At 42.1% G+C, this 20,304-nt stretch overlaps 1 protein-coding gene across 1 annotated transcript in view; it reads left to right on the plus strand.

Moving 5' to 3' along the window:
• The window catches only part of XKRX (XK related X-linked), a 70,431-nt gene that overhangs the window by 48,239 nt on the left and 1,888 nt on the right, over positions 1–20,304 (plus strand). The window contains exons 2-3 of the mRNA XM_081222625.1: positions 8,691–9,978; positions 14,207–14,475. Coding sequence (XP_081078751.1) covers positions 9,644–9,978; positions 14,207–14,475 — 604 coding nt within the window. The 5' untranslated portion in view covers positions 8,691–9,643. The remainder of the gene's footprint in view (positions 1–8,690; positions 9,979–14,206; positions 14,476–20,304) is intronic.

A 20,304-nucleotide genomic window follows, 5' to 3' on the forward strand; every position in this document is an offset into this window, starting at 1 on the left:
GTTTTGAGACTTGATTAGAAATGCTGAGTGATATTTACATTCGAAACTTATCATCTGAGCTCCTTATTTTTACTGGAAATAGGAATCAGAGTTTAAAAAGAAAATCCATCACTTTTTTGTGGTCAGGATACATATTTACTGAACTTCACAGCAAGCAATGTTTATAGGGAGTGTATATAAGAAGGTAGCTGTGGCTGTGACAGCCGTAGCAGACTCCTGCCATGCTGTCCATTAGAACTTTCTGTGACGTGGAAATGTTCTCTCTCTGTGCTGACCAATACACATGTGGCTGTTAAGCACTTGAAATGTGGCTAGTGTGACTGAGGAATGGAAATTTTAATTGTATTTAATCTTAATTAGCACATGTGGGTAGTGGCAGCCATCAATCTAATTGGGGAAGCAAGGCATATACTCTTGAAACCAGTTAAATACCAAAAGGATTGAGGTCAGACAGTAGAGACTTAATTGTTCAATCCTTCTGGTCTGGAGAGTTTAAGGATTTTAAGTCTTGTAGAGCAGGTGAAACTTGGGGTTCACCTTGAAGGATGTATAGTGTTTGGATAGGAGGAAAGAAGGCAGGAGGTCATTCCAGATGGGTAGGAGGGTGTGGGCAAAGGTTTAGAGTTAGAAATGCTTCCTATATGAGAAGTTAGAGGACAATGGCCTTTCTAGAATAGAGTATTCATATCAGGAGTTAGATGGGTTGGGGCCAGGTCATGGACAGCCTTGAATGCTAGAACAAAGCATTTGGGCTTTGTCCACATAGGCCAATGTTTTGCAAAGCTTGTTTAAAACACAGATTCCTAGGCCCCACCCTAACCTACTAAATCAACTTTTCTGGGTCACAGCTTAGGAAATCAGTATTATAAGTAAGCTCCACAGGTATGTATGATGCACATTCAAGTTTGAGATCTATCAGATAGGCAGAAAGGAGCCCTTGGAAGCTTTTTGATCAAAGGAGTGACATGTTAATAGAGGAATCATAGGAAGCTTGGTAAGGACATAAGGTGTAGGATATAGAAACTAGCTAAGGAAACCACTTAGGTGACTGTTCAGATATGGACTTCACAAATCCTGATCTTTCTGGCTGGTGTCCTTGGAATTGTTCAGTTGATTCCTAATATTTCCCTGCAGGCCCTATTTGAATTTTCCACACAATTTGTTTGTTGTTTTAAATGACTAGGGCCCAGGCACCTCAGCCTGACTGCCTAGGCTCAAATCCCAGCTGTACTATCTAAGCTGTTTTAGCTCAGACAAGCCACTTAACTTTTCTGCGCTTCAATGTCCTTATCTGTCAGTTGGAAATGATCATAGCCCCATCCCATAAGGGCATTGTGAGTATTAAATGATATCATAAACGACTTACAACAGTACCTGCCACATAATAAGCACTCAATTAATGCTGGTATTAATATTATTTAAACTAAAGAGCTCTTGGGACTTCCCTGGTGGTCCAGTGGTAAAGAATCTGCCTTCCAATTCAGGGGACGTGGGTTCGATCCCTGGTCGGGGAACTAAGATTCCACATGCCATGGGGCAACTAAGCCCATGTGCCACAACCACTGAGCTCGTATGCCTCAACGAGAGAGCCCACGTGCCACAAATTACAGAGCCCACGCACTCTGGAGCCCATGCACCACAACTAGAGAGAGAAAACCCGCACACCACAACTAGAGAGAAGCCCGCACACCACAACAAAAGATCCCACGTGCCACAACTAAGACCCGACGCAGCCAAAAAAAATAAAGAAAATTAATAATAATAAAACTAAGAGCTCTTTCATTTATTCCAAGTTATATAATAGTTAAAGCTAATCTTCACCAACAAAGTGTAAATTTGCCCATCCAGAATATTAAACCCAAGCCGTAGACTTTTTGCTTAATGAGTTGTATTTCAAAGCATAATTCTTCACTAAATTTAACATATGATTATCCTTCATAAAATAAGTCTAAATAGAGGACAAATTGTTCTTCCCACTGAATGTTTTAATCTATGGTTAGTTCTTGGCTATGAATTATATATCTTTTAAAACTTTGTACTTTGTACTTTTTATATTGCTACTTTTTATATTGCTACTAGCTTTCAGTGAATGCTCTTTATGATATTAATTTCAGAAAAAAAGAGTGAACTCTTTTTTGTTCTTGTAGGGGACTGATAATGCAAAGATATATATCTCGTCTGGTGTCAGTGAGCTCACGATGTACTGTGGGTGCAGTGGCAGCTTTTTCAAGGAATGAGAAATTCTCTTTAGATGCCTACTGGGTAGTTTGTGAACTTTTGGCATCTGCTTCACTTTTCTTCCAGGCCTCACCCGAATAGAAGCTTCTCCTAGTCTCTCCAGTTTCTGTTGACAGTCAGCTGCCTGAAGCAACTCTCAAGATGCACCTTCAGGCTTGAAGGCAGAGAGGGAAGGAAACAGCTGAAGACCCATCATAGCTACCTACACACTTCTGAGACAGGCTGAGCCAAGAAATTGCCTTAGACTCTTCTTTCTGCTTTCAGAAACAAAGTCTCTCCCAACTTTGTTCACTTACGTTCTGCTAGATGGTTGAAAAAGATGGGTTTGTGACATGGCTGGTTAAGGTTCTTTTTTTATGTTTTGAACAGATGAATATTTATTTTCCCTACTACCATCTCCCTCATTGTCCATTTCCCTTCGCTGGAGTCAGACACTGTTACCAGTTTCTTGTGTATCCTTCCTGAGATATTCTATGCATATTTGTGTATGTACACCCCTAATTTTTATACAATTGTAGCATACCATAAATGCTATTCTGCACCCTACTTTTTTTCACTTTTTACATAGAAGGCTGTTTCATATCAGTACATAAAGAGCTTCTTTATAGCTACATGGCTGCACAGCGTTCCATAATTATTATAGATATACCAGAATTTATTTAAGCAGTTCTTTGTTGGTGGATGTTTAGGTAGTGTCCAACCTTTGGCTATTATAAACATGCTTATACATATTATATTTCACATGTGAGAGTATATCTCTAGGAGAAATTGATTAGGACACTTGGGTCATTGGCTTGTTCAGTTGCTTGGTGGCGATAAAACCACAGTACTACGTGTGGAATCAAAGGTTCTAGGAGGCCTAGCCATGCCTAACTACACAGATGTCATGGAATGTTAAGCTAGACAGAATCTTGGAGATCCCAGAGAGGACCAAGATCACACAAAGATTTAGAAGCAGATCCAGGATTAAAACCCACAGTGTTTTACTCCAGTCTATAATGTAGGTCTTTTTACTACACCACACTGCTGTGGGTCAGAGAGATTTGGTGTGGCCTGATTTCTGTCCTGCCAGGCAGGACTGTGCATTATCTGGCCCACTGTGATCTCACTACCCTGTGTTTACATGATTTCTCTTCCCAGGATCTGACTTTGCCAACCTAATTTATCCTACTTTTCCCTGCTGCTCTGACTTCTCCCACTAATAATAACAACTCCGTCTTTTTTTTTTTTTTTTTTTTGCAGTACGCGGGCCTCTCACTGTTGTGGCTTCTCCCGTTGCGGAGCACAGGCTCTGGACGTGCAGGCTCAGCGGCCATGGCTCACGGGCCCAGCCGCTCCACAGCATGTGGGATCTTCCTGGACCGGGGCACGAACCCACGACCCCTGCATCGGCAGGCGGACTCTCAACCACTGCACCACCAGGGAAGCACCCTGCATCTTTTTTAAAAGTTAGAACTGAAGTCCTTGACCGCTGGGGGACCCTTTAGTATAAAGCCAAGTAGGAGAGGCAGGAGTACTGGGAAGGATGTCTGGTAATGGCATAAAATTTATGATCTTACACAAGCTTTCTACTCTTAGTTCATCCATTGAGTCATCCTATAGTGTAGGGGGAGTCCCTTTCACCTCTTGGCACGGCTGGAATATCTCCTTTCCTTGGCCATAAGGTCGAACACCTTAAGGTCCAACAAGCATATAATGTGCCCAATAGGAAAGAATATGAAAGTGTATGCGGATAGTTTAATTCTTACTGAATTGTGCTAGGGAGCAAACTACAGGTGATATTCTTCATGGGCAGCCCAAGGAAATCAAGGACCCGTGTGTGGACTGACTCTTAAGTCTATCTTCACTTTGGCTCAGGCCACAGAGGGGTCAACTGCTGCCAGTATTTATGAAATGCACACTATGATGATGGATAAAATTGTTTTAGGAACAGATTGTAGAGCTATCCCTGGGACAGTTTTTCTCAAGTTCTGATCCTCTGAGCACTTGCATTACTCGAAGGATGGGGCCCTGGAATCTGCAAGTAGTCTTCTTTCCTAAATAATTCTTATGTGAATGTAACTATGAGAACTACTTCCTAAGGAATGGTAAATTGAGAAGGTGGTTGTGAGCCTTTGAATTTGGAGTGGCCTGTAAAATTAGTGAGAAGAGCTGACCAGCAATTCCAGGTAGCATATGGATATTTCATTTGAGAGGATATAAAGACTGGGTTAGGTGCCTCCTATGTGCTTCCACAGATTCTGTGCTTCTATCATAACCCTTGTCACACTGTATTGTAGTTGAATGTTTTTGTCCCTTCCCCTATAATCCAGAGGGTTCTTAGTTGTGAGCAACAGAGATTGATTGGCTAATTTAAGCAGAAAATGCTTGTCTTAAAAGCATATTGAATAGCTCCCAGAATCACAGGTTGGACTGGAGAACCAGACTCAGGGCTACACAGCCAACATCACAGCTGTCACCATTACTACCACCATGCTAGCACCATTAGTGGGTTGGCTTAGGTCCTCAGAGATGCAGAAACCAAGCTGGGATTAGATATGCAGGAGATTTATTGGGGAAAATGTCAGTGAGAGAACATAGGGAGGGAGCCAGAGGAAGCTGGGAGAGGTGTTAAACTGCAGTGTAAATCTGACCTTTATGGATGAGAGAAGGAAAGAAGAAGGTTAGGTAGGAAGTGTCGTAGACTGAAGTGCAGTGCTAATAAAGTTCAACCAGGCTGACGGGGAGTTCTGTTGCCACAGTCACAGGCCACATAGTCCTGTGTCTCCCAGAAATGGACCTGACTTAGTATCCCTGCTGTGCTCAGTAACTGGCTGGGAGCAGTGTGGTTTCAGAACAAAGCAGCAAATATTGGGGTGAATTTAAAGCACAGCAGCTGGGGCAAAGGTCAACGACACTTCCCACATTGGAAGAACCAAGAGGCACATTTTCATGACTGTCTGAATTGGAGAAGATTGTCCACTTCTTTGGGTCACTGGCTCCCAATTCAAGGGATGGATCCTTGGATTGAGGGAGCCTAAGTCACATGCCTGTGCCCCAACTACAAGGGGGCCCTGCTTCTTAGCAAGAGTCCTGTGTCCTCTCCCCCAGATAAAGGGGTTCAAATGTTGTACAGCGACACCCCTAAAAGGACAAATGTCTATTATACCATTACACTCTGTGAACCCCTTGAGAGCAGAGATCTTTGTCTTACTGCTATTACAAATAAATGTTTATTGAAATAACTGAATGAGTGTGGCCAGCTAGTGTTCAAACGACCTTGTACACACACACACACACACACACACACACAATCAATCAATCAATTTAGCCATCAGGGAAATGCAAATCAAAAACCACTAGGATGGTTATAATGAAAAAAGATAAGTGCTGTTGAGGATGTGGAGAAACACAGTGCTGATAGCAATGTAAAATGGTGCAGCCACTTTGGAAAATGGATGGTGAGGGAGTGGCTTGGAAAAGGATAATCAAAAGTCTTTGTCCTCAGGGAGCTTAGAGCAAAAAGAGAAGGCCCAGAGGATACCTGACTGATTTTGCATTACATATCTTTTAAGGTTTCTAACAGTCCAAACCAAGCATTCTGCAGACGGAAGCCATTCTTCCATCCTAACTACTGATTCTCCAGGCCTTGTCCATCACCTTTCACCAGATAGTGTTCTGTGACTGGACTATCAGCCACTTGCAGCACATCTCTCTCCTTCTTCTCCTCTTCCCTCACGGATGCCAGCCAGCTACCTCTTATGAATCAGCTCTGGCTGCAGGGGCTTTGTAAGCTCAGACCTATCTCTGAACCTTATGTAGTTCAGAAGGGTTCTGAAAGCTGATAAATACGCCAAGAGCTTTTCGATCAAACTGCTTTTAGACCCGTTCTCTGTTCCTGCTGAGTCGGGGGCTGGAGGTAGGGGGAGTCAAATCTTGGGTATCCCTTTCTTGCAGAACCAAACCCCTGAACACGGCCTAGCATTCAAGGGGAAGCATGGGGTTATCACCTCAGATGATCAGTCCTTGGGAGAACAGTGCTCTTAATGGGGAAGGGGTTCCCAGGTCCTCAGCGGTCTCATGAGTATCAACATTTCCAGGTCTGTAGTCTTAAGAAGAGTAAAGGGCTGGAGTCTAGAGATTGTCTAAAAGAGGAAGGAGAGTTGGACAGAAACAGGGCAAATTCTCAGTCAGTTTCTCCCAGCAGGGCAAAAGGAACAAGGAAATAAGAGACCAGAGGATTTAGTGACCTAAAGCGCCGGAGAGTCCTAGGGCTGAAAACAGAGAAGCTAGTGGGTGAGGGGGATCAAATGGCAGGAGATTTACACGTATATATCAACCTTGGGGGAATCAAAAAAAAATGTAACAGTAGGGTCTCTGCCTTCAAGGAGCTTATGGTAATTTAGTGGTGAAATAAAGATTAATATACTTGAAATATTTTGTAATCTGGTGCTAAACTGTGGGATTGACCCCAAAAAGTGCTGTAGGAGCTCTGAGAAGGGAGAGATCATGTGGGCTGACATCCTCTGAGCTGAATGGCTGACTGAGGCAGTAGGTGCCCCGCAGGACTTTATGCTCCAGCTACAGTGGCTACAGCTTTTAGAGATGAGTGTGCCTGAGTCTTGTATGTTTTCCTGGAGGAAACACAGGGGAGGAAGCTTCATCATCATCACTATTTGTTAATCACTATCATCAACAAGAACCACATTAAACATGACTTGAGCATCCCTCCCTGAGTCTACACTTCTGTTTAGGAGGCAGGGCAAACAGAAAGAGTCGAAGGACTAGAGCAAGAGAGTACATGCCAGTAGCACAAAGACAGAGGGAAAAGTGAGAGCTGGGGAGGTGAGGGAAGGCTTCCTGGAGGAGGTAATACTTGAACTGACCCTTGAAAGAAGCTTAGGTTTTGGGCTAATGCAGAAAAGAGTGAAGGGGGTTGTAAACGGCCTCAACAAGGCGCTGAGAGAGCAAGGCAAGTGTGATTAAGTGAGAAAACCTGCTGGACTGGAGCAAAGGGTGTGGCAGGGTAGCGTGGGCGATGAAGTTGGAGAGGAAAATAGTCTGATGATTATAGAGAGCCTTAAATGTCAGAAGGAATCATATTGGAACAGAGTAGGAAGGCAGTGTAGATTTGTGTATTTGGGGAATGACAAGGGCACAAGGAAGAAGGAGGAGAGGCTAAAAGAAAAACATGGAGATTCTACAGTCTTCCTAGTTTCAGTCTCCCATGTCAGGGTGGCCAACTCATCCCAACTCAGCAAACAGATGAGTTTCTCACCCTACTTGTGATCCATCTTGGGAATAGGTCTTGAAGAAGCCCACAAGAAGTTCTGCACTGTATACTGTTGGCAGAAAACTTTGTGCCTTTTGGAAAGGCCCAAGCCATCAACAGTACGAAGTGTTCTCAGATAGCATTGCCCCGCCTTGTGAAACAGAAAGGAGGAAGCGTCAGCCTCCTAACCCAGCAGCTAACACAGGTACAGACCAAGATGGGACATCTGCTTCAAAAGCAACAACCTTTTGAAGCTGATCTGTTCTTGAATCAGCCCTGGGGAAAGGAGACAGCAATTGAAGGAATCCTAAAAACCAATACAACAGCAAGACTAAGCCTTTCTTGAAACCATCATTTTGGTGGCTGCTACTTGGCCACTCCTCACATAGATCCTTTTTACTGACTTCCTGCAGCAAAAGGAGATTGGCACAGGCTCTGCTACATTTATATTATTACCAGGAGGCAGATGTTTTCTCTTTTCCCCTGGGGTTTAGAATTATGCAAATGAAGGCACAAAAACAAAAGCTCAGCGAGGTGGGGGAAGATTGCTCTTAAGAATCTAGGCAATTTTCAGAGCTCTTTAAGACACCCCTCTCAGTTTTTATTAACAGCTCTCCTGGCTCCTCTCCAGTCTATTTAGAATTTGGCACCTCTTCAGAACCTTACAGCCAAAGACCTGAAAGTTCATTCTAAAGTTCCCATCCTGGCCTCATTTTGCAAGTGGAGAAATCAAGGCACATAATATGGGTCTGTGGGCTGACCTTGAGTCTCTCTTTGACATTCCCTCTTTCTCTTTCTTCCTTCTGCTACATACACTCTCGCTTGGAAAGGAAACTCTACAGCCCAATTGCCCCCTCAGGTCTCTCCCCAGCCCCACCGTGATAAAATCTGTAGGGCAATAGGACCCAGGGAAATTCAATCCTGAGGCTGAGAGAGCCACTCCTGCTTAACCGCCTGGCTAGAGAGAGTGTGGGAGCGAGCTAGTTAGGGAGGGCGGGGTAGAACTGGGGTCTGCTGCTGTTGGCGAAGAGGAAAGCTGTGGCTCCCTCCAGAGTCCAGAGGTCGTGATGAGAAGTGCTTCTGAAGGTTGGCCCAAGCCCCTTTTTGTCGCGCCTCTGTGCACCGAGCATCCTTATCTGCCCGCCCTGGAACTCGCAGGCTGGTTTTGTTTGGCCCCAGCTGTCTCTCCCATTTCGTGCAGCCCCACCATCGGTGCCTTTGTTCCTGAAGCCACCGACCTCTCACAGCTGGAACTGCGAGCCAGGCAGGACCCCGGCAGCAGACGGCGCCCAAGAGTTTGCCGACATCCGTCGGGCCGGGTTGGCGCCCCGCACGTCGTGTTTTTCGCTAGCAAAGTTTCTCTGTGGAAAAGAAGCCTCTCCAGCTTTCTCTTGATCCTGTAGCTGGCGCGCGCTCTGCTTCTCTCCCCGCTGACTGCGCTTGGGGCCGGGGTTGTGGCTTTGCTCCTGCCCCTGGCCTGGCTGCCTTGGGGGCGGAGCTTGGGGAATTGGAGGAGCCGCCGTGAGAACGCCTGACTGAGCGCGGGTGCGGAGAGACCGCCGGCGAGCTGGCGAGCTAATAGCCGCAGCCTAGCATTAGCTAAGGTACCTGGGCAGTGAACTGGATCCCCGAAGGGACGCTCAGGCTGCGACCCCTCTTCTGCCCTGGCTCAGTTCTCGGCTGATTTGAGAGAGCACACTGGTCAGGGCTCCTCAAGAGGAGCTGCTGAGTGTCGGTGCCCCCGAGAGAGTGGCTACCCGCCCTGCCTGGGGGGCTGTGAAAGGCGGAGCCGCCACGGAAACAGCTGTTCCCATGGCTCTTGACGCGCCTGGAATTGGACTCCGGACTGGGCGCTAAGATGCTTGCTTTTGCCTTGTCCAACTTCCACAGCACGTAGTTGACGATTGGAATCCTGGGCCAATCAAGAGTCTAGTTTCAAAGTGGTATTCCTGGGCTCTTCATCCCAGACTCCAACAAGTCTAATTTGAGACGAGGAGAGAGCGGTCTCCTGCTCTAACTAGTAGATCTCCGTTCTGGAATTGGACTTGACAGCTCTCCTCACCAATACTTGCACTGCAGTGGCTACAGGGTTCTCTTGGGAGTTGGGGATGGGATTGCTCTGAAGACCAGACCACAACACTCAGAACCTCGACAATGGACCGAGTTTTTGAAATTCCTGAGGAGCCAAACGTGGAGCCGATATCCTCTCTGGAGGAAGATGTCATCCGTGGGACCAACCCCCGATTTACCTTTCCATTTGGCATCCTCTTCTCCACGTTTTTGTACTGTGGGGAGGCAGCATCTGCCTTGTACATGGTTAGAATCTATCGGAAGAATAGTGAAACCTACTGGATGGCATACACCTTTTCCTTCTTTATGTTTTCATCCATTATGGTCCAGTTGACGCTCATTTTTGTCCACAGAGATCTGGCCAAAGACAAGCCACTATCATTGTTTATGCATCTAATCCTCTTGGGACCTGTTATCAGGTGAGCAACTTTTAAATCTTTTCCCTCCTCCCCTACCCCCCAACTGTGCAGAGAAAGATAAATTTAATATTTTTAAGACTGTTACTGTGCCTCGAATCGAATCGATTCTCCCATTCCCTCCCACTCTTGGTTTCCCTGCCTACCATCCAAAAAGTCTTACCTGCAGTCTTAAGTGCCACCACAATGAACATATGGCATGTACCTGTGTTCCAAAACCATGTATGGTACCATTAATAAGACTTCATTTGACAATGTTTGCTATCCGGATTCGGGTTGTGAAAATTGGTATGAGACCAACTGATGTGGTCACCTTGTAAACACAGGCTATAGCTTCAGAGTGTGTTATTTTGACTCTGCCTTTTAGATGCTCTTTAAATTGGATGGAAGTTCTTACCCCCTCCATCCCATGTCACATTCAGTTTCTTTACCCTGAGTTGCTTGGGCTGCTGCTACTGATATTTTCAAATTTTCTGGAGTTATTTGACATCTGGAAAGTATTTTAAGCCATTTGTGCTCATCTGGTACCCGGACCCATTGTAGTTTATTTTTCTCTGTCAGTTTATTGGTCTCCTATTTATCTCTGTATCTTTCTGCAATAAAGATACACAGTTAGAAGGGGGCAAAGGAAGATAGCTTATCTCTCCATCTGGATGCTGTAGCACAATGTAATAGTATTGAGTCTTCCCATTCAGATTGCTTTGAAGGGACAAGAATGTGCCTTCAGGGAGATCAGCTCGGTGCTTTGTGACCACCTAGAGGGGTGGGATAGGGAGGGTGGAAGGGAGACGCAAGAGGGAGGAGATATGGGGATATATGTATATGTATAGCTGATTCACTTTGTTATAAAGCAGAAACTAACACACCATTGTAAAGCAACTATACTCCAATAAAGATGTTAAAAAAAAAAGAATGTGCCTTATCCTAGGGGTACAGGCATCTGTGTCAGAAGTCTCATTTGGATGCTATGTGATTTTCAAGGTAGAGAGATGTTGCAAAACTTCTGAGGTCAGTAGGAAAGAATGGACCAAATTTATCTTGATTGCAAGAGAGGCAGAAACTTGCAGTCAGCTGAGGAATATGGGTCAGAGTGTTGATGTTGTAATTGCAATGGGAAGATATTTCATCCTTAGAAATAAACACAGTCTGAAACTAAGGATGGAACTGCCCCCTTTAAAAGAAAATTTTATCAATATGTTTAAATGGAGAGGAATTGATTATGCTCCATCAGCGAAAATATGAGACATCAACAGAAACAGTGGCCTGGAATTCAGGAGACCTGGAATCTAGTTTGCCCTCTGTCATTGACTAGTTGCATGGCCTTGGTGAAATCCCTGAAGATGCCTTGAGCCTCAGTTCCTTCATCTGTAAAATAAATGGGTTGGGCTAGATCATGGGTCTCAAACTCAAACACTTACAGGGGCCAGGCAGGTATCATAAACGAGTGAAGCAAGCCAAGGATGAGAAAAAACAGTAGTTTCACGTGTGATGATAAGTAAAAATGAACTCTCGGTGTGAGAGAAATGATGGAGCGTTAGTGAGTACTGTGGCAATCTGGAGTCCGCAAGATCTGCCTAAAGGAGGCCAGCCTCTCTACAGCTCCAGCGCATTGTTTCCCTGTTGGAATTCAGACCCAGTATCGCCAAGGCCCCAACTTTTCAGGACAAGCTCCCAAGACAGGATTTTATGTGAAATAGAATGATTGAACATGTTGACAACTGATTTTGGTAATTAAATAAAAGCACTGTCTGGGCCAAACACGCCACAGCTGTTCGTGAGATGTGACTCAGCTGGCCTATGCAACCTCTGGACTAGGTAATCTAAAGGGCCTTTCCAGTTCTAAATCTTTGAAGTTAAACTGTGAAAGGAAGACCTCATCTCGAACTTGGAACCAAGATGTCATTTAGAGATGTCATTAGAGGAGTAAGGAAACCTTTCTTCTTGCCCTTTTCAAATGCAATATATGGAGTTAACGGATCAATCACTCTTAAGATGCAAATTTCAGTAAGTTCTGCCCCACCTCCCTGTTTCGACTTCTCTCTTTGCTTTGTGGCCTCCCAAGCCATCTTTGATTTGGACCGTCCATATGGAGTGTTGAGTACTATGTTTCATTTTTGTCATTTAGCTCCCACTAGAAATGATTGAAAAGCATTTATAATCTCAGTCAGCTACCTCACAGCAGGGAAAAAATAATTAAAAGCTCATAAATCATATCCTTGATAATGCTTATTTTCAAGGCAAATTACTTTTTAGGTAGGCAGGAACTTGATGAATGCTATTAGGCACATGAAGGTGTTTGGAGGTCCTGGCTCCCTTATATGAAATGCAAAGATACTTCTGAAAATGAAAATGTACTCTCATTTACTGCCACTTATAAGCAAGGCAAACATGTTTACTTAAACCAGTAAATGGCCTTAAGAATAGAAGTATACACAGAATTCTTCATGCCACCGCCTCCCCCAGTGTTTTGTTCAGCAATAGTATTGATGGGCTTGGGTTAAAATCTAAACTCTCTTGTTGGAAATGTACTTATGCATTTTTCCTGAATAAGAAGAGAAAGTTGCTTTTTTTCCTTTTCTGTTCTCTCCTTCCATCTTTTTCTCTCCTGGATTTTAGATTTTTCCCTACAACATGGATGTTTCAAACTACATGCTTTAGGCCGGTACACATGCACCAATCTCAAAGGGATCCTGTGGAAAAATGATACAAATGAACTTATTTACAAAACAGACTCACAGACTTAGAAAGCAAACTTATGGTTACCAAAGGGGAAAGATGGTGGGGGGAGGGATAAATTGGGAGTTTGGGATTGACATATACACACTACTATGTTTAAAATAGATAACCAACAAGGACCTACTGTATAGCACAGAGAACTCTGCTCAATATTCTGTAATTACCTAAATGGGAAAAGAATTTGAAAAAGAATAGATATATGTATATGTATAACTGAATCACTTTGCTGTACACCTGAAGCTAACACAACATTGTAAATCAACTGTAGTCCAATATAAATGTTTTTTTTAAAGGGATCCTGTGGAGAGTGACAGCCAGCACTGTTCCAAGCTTTTCTATTGGGATCCAAAGGCCTAGAGAGCATATAAATCTGATCTCATCTTTGGTGTGTTTTTTTTGTTGTTGTTAAATTACATTGCCATTATTAATTATTATCTTCTCCTTCCATCACTTCTCACCCTGTATTCTTTTTTTTTCCTTCTAACTCTTTCATTTACTCAGCAAATATTTATCAAATGCCCACTATCTGATAAGGGTGGTGGGTAAGATAAATGCAACCCGTGCCCTCAGCCTATCAGGAAAGACTGCTTAATTTTTGACACAACTGTTCTTACTTAGAAGAAATAGTTCACAGTTTCCATTTACTTAAGTGTGGGTGGGGGAAGTGGTAACTCAGGTGTTCCAAAACAAGATGTTCTAGTTGCTTCTCTTTTCACCACATCAGAACTGCTGAAGACTTCTGATTTATATGGGGGATATGGGACAGTTACAGCAGGAAATGTGGTCTTAATATTATTTCAAGGATGATAGGATCTCATAAGGATGTTTTACTCTTTGTAGAGAAAGAATGAAGTTTAAAAGGCTATTGTTCCCAAACAGGTCAAGAGGCACCCAGAACAACCTTTAAAGAGATCTTTTGAGGTTCTCTAGGTATATAGTACATTCGGTTCTGAGTTGTCAAGCCTTTTAAGTACCTTCGTTGCTAAATGGCTTTCCTGTATATTTGAGAGGTTTTTCCAGATCCCCTCCAAGACCTTTTGGCTGAGACAGTTATAGTTGTGGGCTTTGTTTTGAAAAAGCAGAGCTCAAAAGCTCTGATTATGGAGCTGAAAGCTTTGAATAAGGAATGCTTTACCTCAGGAACCTGAGGTGTTATGAAAACCAGAGCCTTTTGGAACCTTCATCATTTCTCTCAACACATTTTTAATGTCTTTGTGTTCAAGCCATTTTTCTGTCACAGGCTTATTCTTAAGTCCTCAAACACTTCTGAATTGGCGTTCTTAGGTTGGTCGATTGCCAACCCAACACAAAGGATTTAGACTGAAGTGACACGTGGAAGGCATGACCAACTCCTTGCCTTATGAGAAACGAGTAGAACAGGAAAGAAGGAATGGCAAAAAGTAGCACAGCCCTCCTGAGTTATTTTTCCCCCTCACTACAACTTTCCTTCCTAGGACAGCTTTAGTTAAGTACTCATGATGCTTTACTTCTGCAGATGTTTGGAAGCCATGATTAAGTACCTCACACTGTGGAAGAAAGGAGGGCAGGAGGAGCCCTATGTCAGCCTCACCCGAAAGAAGATGCTAATAAATGGCGAGGAGGTGCTGATAGAATGGGAGGTGGGCCACTCCATCCGGACCCTGGCTATGCACCGCAGTGCCTACAAACGTATGTCACAGATCCAAGCCTTCCTGGGCTCAGTGCCCCAGCTGACCTGTCAGCTCTATGTGACCCTGATCTCTGCAGAGGTCCCCCTGGGTAGAGGTGAGTGGGGTCAGGAGAGGGGAGGGCTCCCCTGAAATCAAGGGTCTTAGAAATCTAGACCTGAGCTGTCCAATATACTGGCCACCAGCTTCATGTGGCTATTTAAATTAAAATTTAGAATTTAAAATTTATTTTCTCAGTCATACTAGCCACATTTCAAGTGCTCAGTAGCTATGTGTGGCTAGTGATTAACTCTATTGGTATTATAGAACTAGTTGGACAGCACCGAGAGTCAACTTGGGGAGCCAGACATCTCAGGCCTACCAGATTTCTGAAACTGGGGTAAGGTGTTTAGACTAACAATGCCACAGCAAAACCCTCTCTGGACCCAGAAGAAGCGAGTAATACCAGCAGCCAGTAGGACATTTTCCCTACCCACAGTGTTTAAATTGTACTGAGTGTGTTTGGTTGGTTGGTTGGTTGGTTGGTTGGTTGGTTGGTTTAGGGATGGCTGCCTTTAAGTAAGAGGTTCCCAAATATTACAGATCATGAGAAAACATACTGGATGAAATCTTCCTTTAAAACTTACATCCCATACTCAGACCTGAATCAATCTGAGTGTGGAGAGGCCAAGAATCTGCATTTTTAATGTACCCCAGTTGATTCTGATCAGCCACTTTTGGGAACCACTGATTTAATCACTCCTTCCAACTCCAGTGGGGAGAAAGAAAAAGGGGTGTGGAATGAATACCGATGCAAGTCAGGCCTGGTCCCGGTTCTGACCTTCTCTGTAATCTTTAGAGGAAGTTACCAAAGAGATCACTGTCTTAATTTCCCACTTGTAAAAGAGGGATCCCAAGATGAGTAAGCCTCTAGCTTGGGCTGGAGCTGGTACAGCTGTGGGTACAGCTTTGGACCATTTCCTTATTGTTAGGTGCTGACCCTTCTTGGCAAAGCCCTATGTTTCAAATAAAGGAGGAAATGTGCTCTCTTTTTTTCTCTACTAAGAATTGTTCATGAAGTTCTACTGGTCTTGAAGCTTTTTACATACCTAGAATTGACAGTAGTATGGGGAGAAAAATCTGGAAATGATGATGCTTTTCCTCCTGAGAATTTTGAGGGTAATTAAACTATCTAATTAAAATATGTATGCATTATAAAAGTAATACATGCACAAACCGGATGGCCTGCAGGTAATTGTATATGCACAGACTATTTCTAGAAAGATATGCAAGGAACCATTTACCTCTAGCGAGTGCAAATGAGAAGTCAGCTGACTTTTATTAGCTTTTACTTTATACCCTTTTATATGGTTTGGATTTCTTTTTACCATGAGCATGTATTACTATTTCTGGTCCTTATTCTTCTCAATTATAAAAATCAGACATGGTTATGGTAAAGACTCAAAACTGTACAGAATATATATAAAATAGGAGATCTAATCTCATTTCCCAAAGGTAATCTGTTTACCATTTAGTGTATATCCTTCCAGACTCTTTCCTTCCTCCCTCCCCCACCCTTTCTCTCTTTCTCTTTCTTTCTCTCTCTCTCTCTCTCTCTCTCTCTCTCTCTCTCTCTCTCTCTCTCTCTCTCTTTCTTTCTTTCTTTCCTGTGCTATACAGCAGGTTCTCATTAGTTATCTATTTTATACACAGTAGTGCAGACTTCTTTTTATTATGTAAATATAAACATACATATAACACATATATGTGTATATATATATATTTGCCAAAAAAGGCAAATTAAACATTCTATTCAGCAGCATGTTTTTTTCAAAAGTATGCCAATATTTCTTCAACAGTTATTTATATATATAATAATAATGATAAATATACTATATATTTCCTTTATATGAATTGGACCATTCCTTCTTATTTCCCTAATCTTCTGTTGGTAGGATTAAAGTTTGTTTATAATTTTTCCATCCATGCAAAAAAGTTTTTCTCTGATTACAGACTATGCTCCTATGAACATCCTTATAAGCATCTGTGTACTGGAATGAGACTTTGTAGAATAACTTCTTAGCAGTAGAATTGCTGGGAGAAAAGATATGCATATTTAGAATTTTAGCAGTACTGCCAAAAGGTTGCATGAATTTCTATTCCCACCAGCAGTGTATGAAGATGCCTGTTTCTTTATATCTTAAACTAAATATTTATATAATTATAAAATAACTATTTTAATAATTTACTTTCTTTATGAGCATCATTTCATGTTTGGTCATTCTGTTCTTTAAATATCTTACTTATATGTTACTCACTTTTTCTAGTGGGTTATTTACCTTTTCCTTATTAATTTGGAGGATCTATTTACTTATTCTGGCCATTAATCCTTTCTCTGCTGTGGATAAGTGTGTATGCATACATTTGTATAATGTTCTGTATGTGTGTACATACACACATTTTAAATGTGCATATACATGTCACACATGTAACAGATGTGCAACACACTATACGTAGGAGACAATATACTTGGAGTATTTTCTGGCTTTTTTTTTTTTTTTTTTTTTTGCAGTACGCGGGCCTCTCACTGTTGTGGCCTCTCCCGCTGCGGAGCACAGGCTCCGGACGTGCAGGCTCAGCGGCCATGGCTCACAGGCCAAGCCGCTCTGCAGCATGTGGGATCTTCCCGGACTGGGGCACGAACCCATGTCCCCTGCATCGGCAGGCAGACTCTCAACCACTGCGCCACCAGGGAAGCCCTTTTCTGGCATTTTGAAGTATTAAATTTTTATGTATTCAAATTCTTTATTGCTTTTAGGTCTTGCGCCTTTCAAAGGCCTTTCACAGCTCATATCTAGTAGAGCAATTTAGCCTGATCTTCCAAACAGAATGAATTTTCACAATCAATTTGTCAATTCACCCACCAGAAAACAAAACAAAGCAAAACAATAACAACAAAAGAAAAAACATTTTATTGAGACTGTGATTGGGATTGCATTCAATTATTTAGGTTATTTTGGAGGGAGTTTACATCTTTACAGGATCAATCAATTTCATATTAGAAGATAATTTAACTCTCCATTTCATTAAATATTTAAAAATCACTTCATCTAGGTACAATTGACAAACAAAAACCTATACCTATTTAATGTGTACAACTTGATGAGTTTGGAGATAAATATACATCTGTGTAGCATCACTACACTGTGTCATAAATATGTAAGACCTGTAGCAAGAAAACTATACTTGACCCTGGGTATCTGCAGGGGATTGTTTCCAGGACCCCCTGCAGGTACCAAAATCCGTAGATTCTCAAATCCCTTATGTAAAATGGTGTAGTATTTGTGTATAACCTGTGTACATCCTCCTGTATAGTTTACATCATCTCTAGGTTACTTACAATACCTAATACAATGTAAATGCTATGTAAATAGTTATGAATATGAGGTAAATGCTAAGTAAATAGTTGCCAGTACATGGCAAATTCAAGTTTTGCTTTTTGGAACTTACTGGAATTTTTTCCCGAGTATTTTCTATCCATGGTGTTGGTTGAATCTGTGGATGCAGGGGGCCAACTATATACAAGTTTACCAAAGTACATGTCATTAAATATTTTTAAATATACGTCAGTAAAATTGTATCATTTTCTTATTATAGGTTTGTCACATTTTTGTAAGGCTTATGTCTAGATGTTCTATCAATTTTGAAATCACCTGATTTCCTAAGTGTCAGGGTAGCACCTAAGCAAAGTAAATGTATCTCCTGTACTTTTGGAAATAGAGAATGGTGATGATGATGATGATGGTGATGATGACAGGAGCTAACAGATAGCATTTACTATATTCCAGGCATTTCTCTAATTATTTCATTTAAATCTTCACCATAACACTATGAGATACTTGTTATTATCCACATCTTACAAATGAGAAACAGAGGCACCGAGAGGTTAAGCAAATTTCCCCACAAGGTTCCATAAGTAATAGATGGCAAAGAGGATTGGAATGCAGGACATCTGCCTTTAGGATCCGTGTTTCTAACTATAGGTCACTCTACAAAGGATGTAAGGGAAGCTTTCTACAAGGCCTTGTTTTCAATTATTCAGTGATTTCTCCTATTAAAAACTTTCTGACAACACCCTCTCTTTTAAGGTTTTGTGAACTACTTTTTGGTTTTAGTTTTCCTCATTTTCACGCACCCTCCTGTCTTCTCTTTGCTACCCCTTTTCTTATTCCTTTTTCTCTGGGAGGTCATCTGGATCAGCATAGATGAGCAAATTTCACTAGCAGCATTATGACCTCTTATGGCATGTGTCTTTTTGTAGGGAGACAGATGGAAGGTGTTCTTACATTTATTGGAAACATCAGGCTTTCTTCTTTTTATTACACTACTATCAATAAACGAGTTCTAAATTTAAGGGAAAGCATCACCACACTTGGCTGGCTGTACATATGCCCTGATGTTCCAAACTCTACAAGGAGCATCAACTCTTGAGGATGGGACTGATAGTGGTTTATAAAGCTAAGAGTATATCAAATCATTATGCTGTACACCTTAAACTAATACAATGTTATATGTCGATTATATCTCAATAAAGCTGGAAAAAAATAATAAATAATAAAAATAAAGGTAAGAGTAGACACTTTAAGAGAGTCTTCCAGTCTTTGAGACGGCAACCCTCTACTTAGAGCTAGAAAAGATCTCGGAAACAACGCTGTGCTTCTTTCTGGGTTTCTATCGGAAGGTCTTTACTTTTCTTGCAGATTAAATTGACATTTCTATGGCTCTAGTTCCCTGGATCCAGTGTTTTTATGGGAACAGAAAGCTCCAGCTTTTCTTTTGGATGTGTACACTCCGGCGTCTCACTCTCCTTGAGAGCACTAGATTTTTCTTAGTGATTGGTATCCTCTGATATAAAGAAAGGAAGAAAAGGAAAGAGCCACTGTGTGACCTATAGTTGAGACTTAGGATAGCAGGATTAGAAGGCATCCTGATCCTTCAGGGCCCCTACTCTAACGCACAGTGGTATGGATGTTATGGGCTAGGAAATGGGATTTTTAAATTTTTAAACCACTCTGCCAGAAGTTTGGGGATTCCTAAAGTATACCAAAGCATTGGGAAACTGGTATTGCTGATGAGTAATACAAGCAACTCTAGAGTATATCAGTGACCTAGGGGACCAAGGCACATGGATATTCAGTGAATCGCACAAGCTCTCACACTGCTGAACCAAGCACTTCTAATTGTAGGTGTGTTATGGTGCCTCTCTAAACTCAGAATTCTTCATTAATTCCACAAACATTTGTTGAGAACCTACTATGCTCCAGGCAGTGTGCTAGGCTCTGGTGATACAACAGTGAACAAAATAGACATGGTCCCTTCTGCTCTCATGGAATTTCCAGTATATATTTTATGTTCTAGAAGCATACACAAACAAAATTAGTTCCTTGAAGAAGATGTTCATCAAAGCAGGGACTTCTATAACCAAAGGCATTCTCTCTGAGTCTCCTAAGACTGGATTTTTTTCAGATCAAGTTCTCTCTGCCTCCAGCACTGTTTTCTCAGAAGCTTGTTTCATCAGGTAGATGCTGCCCATCCCTTTATATGTACTTTTCTTGTGTTAGTGACCTCTTAATGCTAGTGACCCCTCAGTGATGGTTTTTAGTTTATTTTGTATGTTTATATGATTGTTAAAATATTGCCAGTATATGTTCATTTCTTACTTCATGGGAAAGTTAGAAACTAGAGAAATGTAGAAAAAATTAAAAACTGCCCCAATCCCTGTCACACAAAAAAATTTAGTTTATTTCCATTTTCTTTCTGTGTATGCTGTTTGTTTACGTAGCTCTGTTCATTCGTAGGTTTGCTCTTAACTTGGGCCCTTGAGTCTCACCTATCATCTCTCGGGACCTCTGGGTCAGAGTACAAGCTTCACCAACATTGACTGATT

Source organism: Mesoplodon bidens (genome assembly GCF_964165515.1).
Source record: "Mesoplodon bidens genome assembly, chromosome: X".
NCBI classification, from domain to species: domain Eukaryota; kingdom Metazoa; phylum Chordata; class Mammalia; order Artiodactyla; family Ziphiidae; genus Mesoplodon; species Mesoplodon bidens.